Below are 12,888 nucleotides of genomic sequence, written 5' to 3'. Positions count from 1 at the left end.
ACAGATAATATGTAAGGCAACATAATGGTGAAATCTATGGTTTCTAACTCATTCGTGGAACATCTGGGATCCCTTTCCTACAATACCACCCTCTTAGCCAAGAAAAAGGGCCTTTTTGAATAATTCGGCTTTGCATTGTTTGTGGCAAGCCAGGAGTGTGGGGGCTCTCCTGACCTCTTCAGGTAAGCCATTCCATAGGGTAGGGGCCACCACAGAGAAAGCCTGTGTATGGGCTGCTGTTGATTTTGCCCATGCACAGGCTGGCACCTGCAAGAGACCCTGTTCAGATGAGCGAAGCTGCCGTGGAGGGACATAGGGAGAGAGGCCTTCCTGTAGGTACATTGGACTAAGGCTGTGAAGGGCTTTAGATGTAATAACCATTACCTTGAACTGAGCATGGTAACTGATAGGTAGCCAATGGTGTGACTGTATGATGGGAATGATGTTCAAGCTCCTGCTCGCTCCTGATAATAGTCGAGCCACAGCATTTTGCACCAATTGGAGCCTCCTAGTTAACTTAGATAGGAGACCAATGTATAATGCATTACAATAGTCAGGTTTTGATGTTACCATAGCATGGATCCAGGTGGCCAGGTCAGCCGTGTCGAGATAAGAAGCCATTTTCCAGGCTAGAGTGAGATTGTAGTAAGCATTTTTTGCAGCTGCCTTAACTTGTTTTTCTGGTAGTAGCGCTGGATCCAGTATAACCCCTAGGCTCTTAACCGAGTCTGCAAGGGTCAAATAAATGCCATCGAAGATGGGGAATACAATGTTTTTCAAGATCTCTGACTTCCCAACAAGCATCGCTTCAGTCTTGTCTGGGTTCAATTTTAATTTGTTATTTTTCAGCTGTTTCAGCACAGCTGTCAGGCAGCTATCTAAAATTTCTACTGCATCCTGCAGGGAACTGGATAGCGAGATATAGAGCTGGGTGTCATCTGCATATTGATGACATCCAACTCCATAGCTGTGAATGAGTTCTCCTAAAGGTTTTACATAGAGGTTGAATAACATGGGAGATAAGATTGCGCCCTGCAGGACCAGATCAGATATGCTGATCTGCCCCACTTGCCTACAAAACAGATGTTTCTACCCCCCAGGTTTGCAGAGAAATATGAAAACGTCCAAAAATGACATGGGGGGTGGTTAACTGTCTAAAACACACAAAATGTTTTCTGATTATGTGCACAAAACCCATCTCTTTCCAGCTTCAAGGGTGGAATCTTTGGCCTATGGGAAGCCATCCTCACTGCCACCACCAAGGGGGTGAAGCTGGGGACAGGCAGCCAGGGATTCATTGCTGTCATCACAGATGAGGAAATGAAGATATTTGTGCTGCCCAGGCAGGTCCATCAGCAAGCCTGAGAGCCCCACCGCCCAGCGATTCTCCTATAGCTGAGTGGCTACCCTCAAGGATCTCTGACACAGCAAAGTGCCAGGCCAGTTGCCCCCATTGCTTCTGTTCCAGAATGGTGCGGGAGCACACTCTCTGTGACAGTGTAGTGTGTGTGTGTGTGGGGGGGGTGTCAGGGAGCCTGGTGTGGCTCCATGCAACCCCCCCCCTGACATTCTCCCATTGAAACAATACAAGAGGTTGTCTGGACATCCTGCCCCTTTGCTGGGTCAATGACTCTCATACTCTGACGCACATGTGCACATGTGCACGCAAGCACCACTTCAATGTGAGAATCACAGGATGACCAGCCTCCTACCCTCCACCAGTGTCAACAGTCATGAGGGGGCACCAGGAAGCCTGGCCTGGCCCTCTCCTATCTCCCCCCTCCCCACGATTCTTACAGGGCCTCCTCCCTTTTGTGCATATATATGTATATGTGGTTATGTATAAAATTACTACGCATCAGGCTTCAAAAAGTCTGAGAACCACTATAATAGAGCTACTGTTGGATTCAAAGGGATAGTATACCCAACAAAACAACCAATAAATTTAAACTCTTCTTATGGTTGGATTTCATGGACAAGCTCACAGAAGAAGCTGATTGAGCACCAGGAATGGTTCTTCACACAAACAACGCAAGAAGTCTCTTGAAGTAATACTGTTGGGAGCCATTACCAAGTCTCAGTTTGCTTCTGGCCACCAACAACACTCCTGAGGCTTGGCTTTTGCTCAGTTAACAGTGGCACAGGAGGATGTGCTTCCCAGAGCCATGCTGCTGCCATCAGCTTGAATCTGAGGTGAGCCCCTGAGGGCAATGACTGCAGTATAGAAGGAGGCAATGACCATTGCTTACACCTATCATTGAGTGATCCCGCACACATTGGATAATGCACTTCCAATCCTCTTTATAGATCATTTGGAACGGATTTTTGTGTGTGCGGAACAAAAAATCCACCTCAAACAATTGATAAAGTGCATTGAAAGTGCATTATTCAACAAGTGCGGAATCAGCCATTGTCTCCTGGACTTATTGGCCAAGCCAGCGGCAAGCTTCTACTGCGCTGCCTGGAGCACCAAAATGATCTTGAACTGTAGCTGTGGAACAGATCTTTTCTCTTCTGCCCTTCTTCCAGAAGCCTATTGCTTGTTCTGGGAACCCTCGTGAACAAAATGCACCACAGCAGAAGTGGTTGCACTGTGGAGGGGAATTGGCAGAAATCAGAAGAAAGAGGAAGAGGCAATTTTACCCAGTTCCTTGCTGAAACCTCTAGTCCTCTAATGAACATTATCCCAACCTGATAATGACTTTTCTCCTCTTCTAGTTGTCAGTTTAAGCAGGGAAATCCCCACTCAAATTTGATCTTCCCTTTCTTAGGAACTGACATTCTTTCCTTCTTTTTAAGATAACGGGACAAATGTGATAGACTTGTTACACCTTCTATAATTACAGCATCTCCTGAAAAGCATCAGAAACAGTATTCCTAGCATCCCATTCAGGAATTTGCCCAGTAGAACTCTGGGAACACCACTTTTCTTTGATTATTATTTTCTGTTACTTCAAAAAGCAGATTCTTTCTGAACTATAATCTAATCCAAATAGTTCAATGAAAAGCTCCATTAGACTCCACAAAAAACCTACTGAGGTATAGCAGCATCAAAAGCCATCTCATTTCCTCAGGGTTCTTAGGCCCCTTTTTATAGTTGCCACTAGGTAATACCATTTGCTCCTTTAATACCTGCTATTGTCGACAATGTTTATCTCTCAGGGGGCCTTTTCTTTTTTTGTGTGTGTGAATATTTTTTGTCTTCCCACATTTTCCTTTCAGATGAATCACCTTCACCACCAAGCTTAAGATGAATAAAACAGAACCCACCCTTTGCCTTCTAAAACAACCTTTTCCATCTTTCTTTTTCACTCAACATGCAGCATCAAGAATGTCATCCTTTTCTTTAGTAATACGGCTCTCTGTGTGTCATATTTGAATCAGAGTTTTCATTCTTTTTTTGGCAGATTCTACAATCTTGGCTTTCCCTTCCTGATTTTTCAATGACTGTCACCACAGCTTTTTAACCCCAGACATTTGACAGCTAACTTTTGAAAATTGCCCTTTTTCTTTTCCTTAATTGCACATTAGATTGTAACCCTGCAAGTAGGGCCTTACCTGCTATATGTATTTCAACAGACTGAAATCAACACCCTGCAGTCCATATTTTCTTAGCTGTTCTGAACCTGCTCAGTACCTATGTTTTCATACCTTTCCTAGTGTGTATGTTAATCTCTGCATAAGGATTTATTATTGGGGTATCTCTCTTCTCCCTTTGGGAGGGCATAAATCAAGCTGTTTTTCTATTACCTTTTCTATTTGTTGAGATAATGGTCTTCACTTTCTTTCATTCTTTCAGGTACTAAATCTCACCAGACACTACATAAACAAGCATCTGAATTTTGTTGTGCCTCTCATCATAAAGTATAGCAAAGAATGGCTCTCTTCGGGATATCCAGTTTTTCGACCTGTGTGGTGGCTCAGCCCCACTGAGTCAGTCAGCTTTACAATTGATGATGAATTTCTCATAGGAGATGAGGTAAGAAATAAATTCTACCTCAGAAGGTTTTGATTTCAAGGGATGGCATCACAGGGATTGATTATTTTTCAGTGGTATTTGGATTTATATATGAACAAATGGGGAACCCTCGAGGACTTGCGGGGTCACTTCATTTCCCCCTTCCCCACACTACTTCCTCTTTCTCTTCCCCATACCCACACCCTTTACTTGGCTTCTTCTCTCTTTCCCACTCACCAGTCAACCTTTATTTTATCTGTCCCCACAAGTCTTCAGATTTTTATTTATTTACTTTATCTATACCATGCCTTTCTCTCAAACAGGGACTTAAAGCAGTTTATATCATTTTCTTCTCCTCCATTTTATCCTCACAGCCCTCTACTATGTGAAGTAGATTAGACTGAGGGCAGAGTGGGTTTTCAACCTGGGTCTCCCAGATCATAGTCTGACACTCTTACCACTACTGCATATTGTCTTTCAGCTTTCCCTTCTTCCCTTTCCACAGCAGCTTCTCCCTGGGAAAAGTCTGGTTGAGTTTCAAAAGTTATGAAGTAGCAAATTGCTCAGATGACTTGTGTGGTGGCACTGCCCGGCCTGGCCAAGTCACATAAGGTGTGTTGAAGCTACCATTGGACCCAGGCAAGTTGTGTGGTATCAAGATGTAACCACCGCTGATGAGTCGCCATGCATCAGGGCCAGAACCAACAGCAACCACTGGGCAATTTTCTACCATGCAATTTGTGCAACTAAGCTTGGTGGTTGCTGCTTGTCCTGGCCCTGATGAATCCTCCTTTCAGGTTAAGAGAAGGAAGAACAAGGGTGGACTGGACAGAGGAAATAGCTCTTGAAAGGGCTCTGCACCCTCCCCCTGTCTTTTACTGACAGAAATCAAAGTTTGAAAGCTGGCAATATTGTTGAGGTTGCCTAGCAACCTTCACAATGACAATGGAGATCTCAGAGGGCATCCCTTTCTTATAGGTACATTCTTTGGAAAGTTTTAAACACCCCTCCCCAAATGTTTTTTTTAAAGATTTCAGATTCTTCTACAGACCTGGAACTCTTCTGTTTTGTGTGTTCATGGTTCCAGGTTCCAGATTATCTACAGATGGGGCTATGTGAGAATTAGATATATTTACAAGTGGTGGACCTGCAAACAGCCTCTTTCCAGGAAAACTCTAGCTGAGTTGTACAGTGTCTACTGCCAGGCCAGAACCCCCTGGTGCAGTTGCAGAGGGGACCACAACACTTTCCTCTGTATCTCTTCCCCATAGTATTTCTTCTTTCCCTCCTTCTACTAGCCCCCATACCCTCTCCCCTGTCCCTGCTTCCTTCTCTCCTTCCGATTCACCAAAAACCCAACTTTTTATTTGCCCCCATCTTTAGCTATATTTATTTATTTAATTTATAAACTGCCTTTGTCCACAATGACCCAAAGCAGCTGACTTCCCTTTTCTATTCCCTGAAAGATCCATAGCTTCTCCCCTTTTTCTGCATCTTTCCCAACCACCAGCCCCCCCCCCCTTTCTTCAGAAAAATATATCTATATATTAAGGCATGAGATTCAACAGTATTATCATATCATATCATCCTCTTTCCCTCTCCTTGACAGCCTTTATAAGGAGTAACTATGGCTGAGTTGTGCAGTGCTGGCTGCCAGGGCCAGTTGTAGGGAGAGAAACCTGCAAGAACTGGCAAGGACACCTCACTTTCTCCTGTTTCACCCTCCCCATGCTATTTCCTCTTTCCCTCCTTCTGGCAACACCTTTCCCTTCATCCTGTCTCACTGTCTATCTTTTCTTTTGTGGGGAGAGTGATACCTTGGCATAACAAGTGGCATATAAAAGACAACTTAGTGTATCTGTTAAACTATCACCCAAAGAATATTGATTTAAAACATTTCAGTAAAATGCCAGGTTCTCTCAGGGAAAACCACTTGACTCTCTCTTTTTATAGTTCCGGTATTCCCTCTCAAGTTCTGGATAATCAAAATTGGTTTAATCTCCATGGGATTTTCCTGTAGAAGTGCTATTTTAACCCAATTGTAATGCTGCTTGTTCCCTCAGGGAAAATCTCTAATCAGAAGATAATAGTAAGGAAAAAAATAAATGCTGGAAATTCAGAGAACCTGCTACATATGGTTGTATTCTTGTAATAATAGAACAATATTCAAGAGCTGATTATAAAAAACTGAAAAAGCCCTAGTGACCTGGTGGGGAGAAGATGGCCGGTGCTGGGGGACTGGGACAGGGAAATTATAGGGACACCTGATATTTGCAAGCCCTGTTGCTGTTGCAGCAGGAGCAGCAGTGGGGAAACTACACATGCCTGTTCTGTATGGAAAACACCAGGGTCAGTATGAGGATAAAGTGAGAGAAGGGAGAGCCATTTATGCTAACCTGAGCTCCTTGGAGGAAGGGTGAATATTAAATGTAATAAGTAAAGGAAAATTTCTGGCCTGCCATCATAGCTTAAATTTGCAGAAAGCATGGTTAAAGCCAGAATTATTAAATCATAGATTAATTGATGTTGTTGAGGAAAAATCAGCACAGTATCTTCAAATGGTTTTTGAACCATTTTGTTTTGTTGCACCAGTAATTTCAAACTAGACACTTTGAGAGTGTCAGACAATATGCTAATAGAAATAGTTTAATGTACATTTTAGATAGGAATTTTGAAAAGATGTATCACTTCCCTTCCTCAAAAGTTTCCTGTAAAACCCTATCAGTTAAGGACTGATATGTTATTAAAGGAAGAAAGTTGGTAATGAAGAAGGTTCTCAATGATATGTGTTGGGGGACCTCTGCTATTTATCATATTCAGAAATGGTCTAGAGCCAGGGATGAGCAACAAGGCAGATGACACCAAATTATTGAGTCTAGTAAAATCCCAAGCAGTGTGTGATGTATTTCTGGATGCATGGGCAACAGAATAACAGAAGACCTCTGTCTGTCTGTTTGTCTGTCAACATTTTATGCTACCTTTCCACCCAAATAGGGTCCCCTAGGTGGTAAACAACAGATAATTAAAACATTAAAATAACATTTAAAATGCATATACAAATACCATAAAAACATATAGATATATAAGCAAACAAACATACACAAACCAGGGAAGAGGGCCAATAAGAATTTACTAGGGATATGCCAAATGAAACAGCAAACAATTCAGTGTAAGTAAATATTAAATGATACATATCAGGACAAAACATCCTAATATATAAGCCAACAAAGTCTACATTGTAAGGAAACAAGGCAAATCCCGGTATAGACAGCTGTAGAGAAAGTGGAAACCCACCCAGGAAGTGGAAAAATATATCTATATATTAAGGCATGAGATTCAACATATCATATCATATCATCCTCAATACATGTGCAAATATACAACAAGTGCATTCCTAGTATTCATAATACATCCAAAAGTTCAAAGTCTGTCAGTGCATTCATAATATTCATAATACATCCAAAAGTTCAAAGTCTGTCAGTGCATTCATAATATTCATAATACATCCAAAAGTCCAAAGTCTCTTAGTCTAGTTCAAACAAGGGACTCAGTGCCCTATTCCAATGCTTTTTAGGAACTAGGTGGATGCTGTTCTCTGTTGGATCCTTGATGTTACATTTTTTTTTGCCCGCAAATTTCTTTCTCTTTTACCCTGATAAATATTTCCCATGTGCATATTCCTTACATGATGAGGAAGAATTCCTGAACCTGGTAACCCAGCCCCCCCCCCCCCCCGCAAAATAACAGAAACAGAGCCAGAAAATGGCTTGTGGCTATTTGCAGGGTTGATTTCTATGAAATCCTCTTATCAGTGATGCATTTATTTCAAATCTCGTTCATTTAGATTAATAAGGCAATTGTATGCTACATTAATGTGATCATCAATTAGCATTTAGCAAGGTACTAGAAAGAGATTAAAGAGCAATTAACATTTTAATTCCCCTTCCAGTTAAATTTCAACTAAAGTCAAAAAGAGTCCTGTAGCACCTTTAAGACTAACCAATTTTATTGTAGCATAAGCTTTCGAGAATCACAGTTCTCTTCGTCAATATCTAATTAAGTCTTCTGAAGTATTTTCCAATGTGTTGAACTAAAAATTAATATAAAAAAACTAATTCTTTCTGCCAGATCAAGGCAATGACACAATGATCTAATGTATTTCATTCTATGACTACTGCATGAAAGGATCTGCAGCTTGTTTTCCTCTTCCTCTTAAGAAGATACTCTCTTAGGGCTCAGTAAACACTTGAAGAACTACAAGTACATAGCTGTGGCCTTTAAAATGTATGATAGTAACTTAAACAATAGGTTTCTCATTAAAATTATTTGGGTACATATTTTTGCTTTGCTATATGGGCAGCCCAGTCCTAAGGGGGGGGGTGATGGAAAGCACTCAGGGAGAGGACTAAGGCTTACACGGGCGTAACTCGCACTTACGTGGGCATAACCCCCGTTTTGCTGGCGGCTGCCCAAGGCACACTACTACTGCTGGGCCGCTGCCAGCGGGCACATGTGGTAGCCGGATGGAGGCATAAGTGCGGTGCAAGTTTCCACACCAGTGCCAGAGGAGGTGTGGGGGGTGGGTTGCAAGTTAGTGAGCTTCCATAGCTGCACCAGGCCCAGGAACACCCCCTGCAGTGGCAGAAAGTTACGTAATGAAAAAAGGAGGCATAGCCCATAGACGCTCATTGAACAGGAAAACTTGGGCTCCCCTCGTGGCCCAGTTCCACCCACGCAACCCAACAGGGCATAAGGTGGCAACTACCACGGGAACCAATCCATGTGCGCCCCCGTGGTGGACGAGCCCCCCTCTGCACACCCAATCAGCTTCCCAGACACCCTAAATCCCCAGCTGTGTCACCCATGAACCCAGGTAAGTAGGGAGGTGGCCAAAGGCTCTGCCCGACAGCCCCCTGCTGCAGTGATTTAGAGCACAAGGTGAAAGAGTGGGTGCTCACAGTGGTAGGCAATGAGTGCACTGGGGGGCTTAGGGAAAATAGGGAGTAGTTTGCATTTGCTCAAGGGAAGAAGAGCTGAGTCCAGAATGTCTGACTTACAACAACCACCCAAGTCCTCTTGCAGGTTATCTCTGGAACCCCGGCTCAGGAAGGGTCAAGAGAGCACTGACAGAAAAGAAGGGGCTGGGGCAGCAGCTAACCCAGCTTGCTGATTTGTGCCAGCTGCCCCACTCACCTGAACCCTCCCGAACGCCAGCCTCTGAAGGTGAGGCATTGGCAAGACACGTGTCCAGACAACCTCTTCACATTTTCCAGTTTAATAAAATATGTGTTGAAAAACAACAAACTGCCTGTTTGTTTGCTTGCCTGTAGCTGACAGTAGCCCCCTCAACTCCCCATAGGGATGTCTTTTCACATATCCCGGTGAATGATTCCTAGCTCAGGGCTGGGATGGATGGAGTGGGCTCTGCTGCCAGAAGGAGCAGGTGTCCAGTGGTGCCTTAGAGCCCTGTCCAGCTTCCCTGCCCCCTTCCTCCCCTCAATGTAACTTCAGGCAGTGGGGTGGGAATTGTAGTGTGGCCCATGTATGTCTAGCAGGACAGGGGGGCACTACTGAGGACTCACATTCTCTGACAGACAGAGCTGCTGGCATCTGGAAAGCCAGGCAGATGACCGCTGCATGCAGGGGGAAGGGGGTTTTTGCTGCTGGGAGGTGGGGGATGTGGAGCAACATCTTGGGATCTCTGGGGCTCCTCTCCAGGAGGCTGGATCACCCTCCTTTTTGCTGTTAGCAGAGTCAGGGATGGACTTGGGAAATCAGGCATGGGGGGTGGGATGGTTGATGGCTCCGGAGCAGTTTCTCTGGTCCTGCAGGCCATTAGTCCACTCTGGGGGGCATCACCACAGGACTCTTGAGGTCCAACCCGTGTTCTTCTTGCATCTTTGTGATGCGTTCTCTTTGCATCTTAGTGATGTGTTAAAATGACATTGCTGCGTGGGTGTTTGTTGCTCCTATCACCTTCAATGGGCCTTCTGGCCTCTCACATGGTTTCCAATGGGCATTCCTGTCACTTATTGAAGAACTGCCCCCCACCTGCCTCTCCGGGACCTGAGAGCTGATCCCAAGTGCTGCAGGCTCATCGGGTCTTGCTGCCTTTCTGGGCTCACTTTTCAAGGAGGAGGTGCATCTTCCTTGGGCAGCAGCTGTGGGTGTGGTGGGGGTTGCAAGCAAGCGGTGTTTCCACTGCCAGCCAGCCCCTTTTTGGGAACAGAGTTGGATGTGCAGGTGGGCAAGCACCCCGTCTACACCACCAGTGTCCCACCCCCTGGGGCAGGGCTCTTCTCAGGACAGGCATCTCTGTTGGGGTGCGGCAAGCCTGATCGTAAGTGTCTCTCCCTATGGGATGGCGGTGTGGCAGCTGGGGATGGAAAATGCAGTCCGGAACTGGCTGTGCCTTCTCCTGCCACTCACAGCACTGTCAACTGCTGCCACCCTGTAATTGGTTGAGCGTGGAGGCATTGTCTGGGCAACAACGTCGCATTCACTCCTGAATGCGCCTTGCCAGGCTTGACTGGCTAGCCCAGCTCTCCCACAAAAATCATTAGGAAGCAGACAAGTGGTGCTGCATTTACATTGATGCGCAGCCGCAGGCATGAGACAGGGCCTTAGGAATGCACAGTAAATTATCTTGGTTGTTACTGCATTACAATTTGTGTAAAAGTTGGATTTTGATCTCTGTGCTGTCTCCCAACCACAAACATGTTCGTGAACAGGGCCATGTTTGTGGTTGTTTGTGAGTCCCTGTTCATGGATGGAGCTGATCCCAAGTGCTGCAGGCTCATTGGGTCCTGCTGACTTTCTTAAAGAGTCCAGTAGCACCTTTAAGACTAACCAACTTTATTGTAGCATTACTTTCGAGAACTCAAGAGAGCTGTGGTTCTCGAAAGTTTATGCTGCAATAAAGTTGGTTAGTCTTAAAGGTGCTACTGGACTCTTTACCAGAAGTTTGGCAACCCTAGTGCTGGTTTTTTAATTTTTTTTTTTTAATATCAGGGTTTTTTTTTAAATAGCAGAACTTCAGGCCTAGCGAGGGAGGAAAACAGCAAAAAAATTACTGCACACAGGGACTTTGCATGAAGAATCAATGAATGCTAGAACGATAAAATGCCTCCCCTGCAAATGCCCCTCTTTTCAGCCTCTACATTCATGCAATTAGTTAAAAATGAAGTTGGAAAATTTGTTCTATGAGTGCTGCATGATCTTTTCCTCTTGTAACAAATTTGGAGCTCCAGTCCACACTTGGAAGGAAGATCTGCCTATCAAGCTAAATTGGGCTTAGATTGGGGTTTCCAGGGCAACAGCAGGAGTTCAGACAGAGTTCAGACAATCCCTGCCTGAATTGCCAAGGGAATTGATTGCAGGTGCCAGACTGTCTGGCTTGATGAACAGCAATGAACAGCAACGAAAGAGGCTTGCAACAACCACCTGTTCATTTAGAATGGGGCCTCACAAACAGCTTGTTTGTGAACAGCAGATTGGGCTGTTCGTGGGTTTTTTTAATTCGTATTGTTGTTCGTGCCCATCTCTAGTCCTAAGTATCTATATCTAATGCAGGTGCTATTTTGGAAGAGTAAGAAAGATATTTCAGAGGGCAGATGCTTTGGATATATTCAAGATTAAATCACACACACAAACTGAAAAAGTGAACATGAAGAGCATTTATTGATTTATTGTTATTAGTTTTATATCTTACAACAGCCAGAGATGAATATACTTATAGGGAATAGAAAAATCTTAGATTTTACTTCTGAGATCTATGAGAACATTCATTTAATTAAACTATGTACAGATTTGTTTTTATACCAGGTTTCAAATAGGTTGAATGATGAAAGGCCTTTCATCAGAAACCTGATTGGTTTGCCTGTATAGCTATGCTTTTTGTAGTTTGTTAGTGTGTGCTAGATTATAATTTGGTGTCACCTGCCTAGCCAACAGTCATCATTTCTTAATTAGCTGAAATCTCACAGACATTGTGGAAAAGAAGTTGGAGAGGGCCATGGGAGCTATGGGTTGGGAAGCTGTGGCAACTCTGAGGGTCAAAGACTGGCTGAGCTTTGTGATGTCATAGAATATTCACAAAGGAATGGCCCTTATTCAGAACAGCACAAATCCACATATCGTATATGTTCCTTATTTCAAAATATCCCACTGCCATTAGCATACTATGGAACTACACTAAAGTGTAAAAATATTCTTTATTTAATTTTGTTCTGAGAGTTTTAAAACTGGTACAATAAACTGCGTGCTGATGGCAAGTGTTCTTCACTTCACAGCTACATAAACTTGCTCAGCTCTTGAGGTGATCTTAGCATGTATTTTTAATCCCCCCCCTTTTTTAAATTCAGGTACTTGTTGCCCCAATAACAGAACAAGGGCAAAATCAAAGAGACATCTTTCTGCCAAGGGAAGGTCAGAAGTGGATGGACACCAGCAGTGGTCAGGTCTTTGATGGAGGGACCTTCATCCGGAACTATTCTGTCAGTCTTTTGGATGTCCCTGTTTTTGTTAGGACTTCTTAGATTCCAGGCTGCCGAAGATCTCAGAAGGTTTACCTGCTATTCAGAAAAGTATTGCTGACATAAGCTTTCCTTGCTGACCCGGATATTCTCTTCCCTTTAAAAGACGTTTCAGCCAATTGCACTGATTCAATGTTATATATTAAAGCAAATATTAAAATGTAGATCTTTATTGCCATTAGTATTTTGCAAAAATAGTAAACTCCTACAGGATCCTTGTTCTGGATTATGTGTCGCCAACACTTTGTGTCTTGAAACTCTGGCTGCCACTTCAGAACATAATACAGGCTGCTGGATCAAACCCGGAGTCCAGCTGCTGTTTTACACAGTGGCCAAACAGTTGCCGTGGAAGTAGTCTTACAAACCTCCAGGAGAGGCTTGGAGTTCTCCTCCTAG

At 43.8% G+C, this 12,888-nt stretch overlaps 1 protein-coding gene across 1 annotated transcript in view; it reads left to right on the top strand.

Moving 5' to 3' along the window:
- The window catches only part of LOC129325165 (SITS-binding protein-like), a 60,610-nt gene extending 48,115 nt beyond the window's left edge, over window positions 1-12,495 (top strand). Inside the window, exons 9-10 of the mRNA XM_054972736.1 lie at window positions 3,800-3,979; window positions 12,322-12,495. Of these exons, the coding sequence (XP_054828711.1) occupies window positions 3,800-3,979; window positions 12,322-12,495 (354 nt within the window). The remainder of the gene's footprint in view (window positions 1-3,799; window positions 3,980-12,321) is intronic.
- The last annotated feature ends 393 nt before the right edge of the window (window positions 12,496-12,888 follow it).

This window comes from Eublepharis macularius, chromosome 2, assembly GCF_028583425.1.
Source record: "Eublepharis macularius isolate TG4126 chromosome 2, MPM_Emac_v1.0, whole genome shotgun sequence".
Taxonomy (NCBI): domain Eukaryota; kingdom Metazoa; phylum Chordata; class Lepidosauria; order Squamata; family Eublepharidae; genus Eublepharis; species Eublepharis macularius.
Note: the sequence above shows the minus strand (reverse complement) of the source record. Positions and strands in the feature narration are given on the sequence as shown.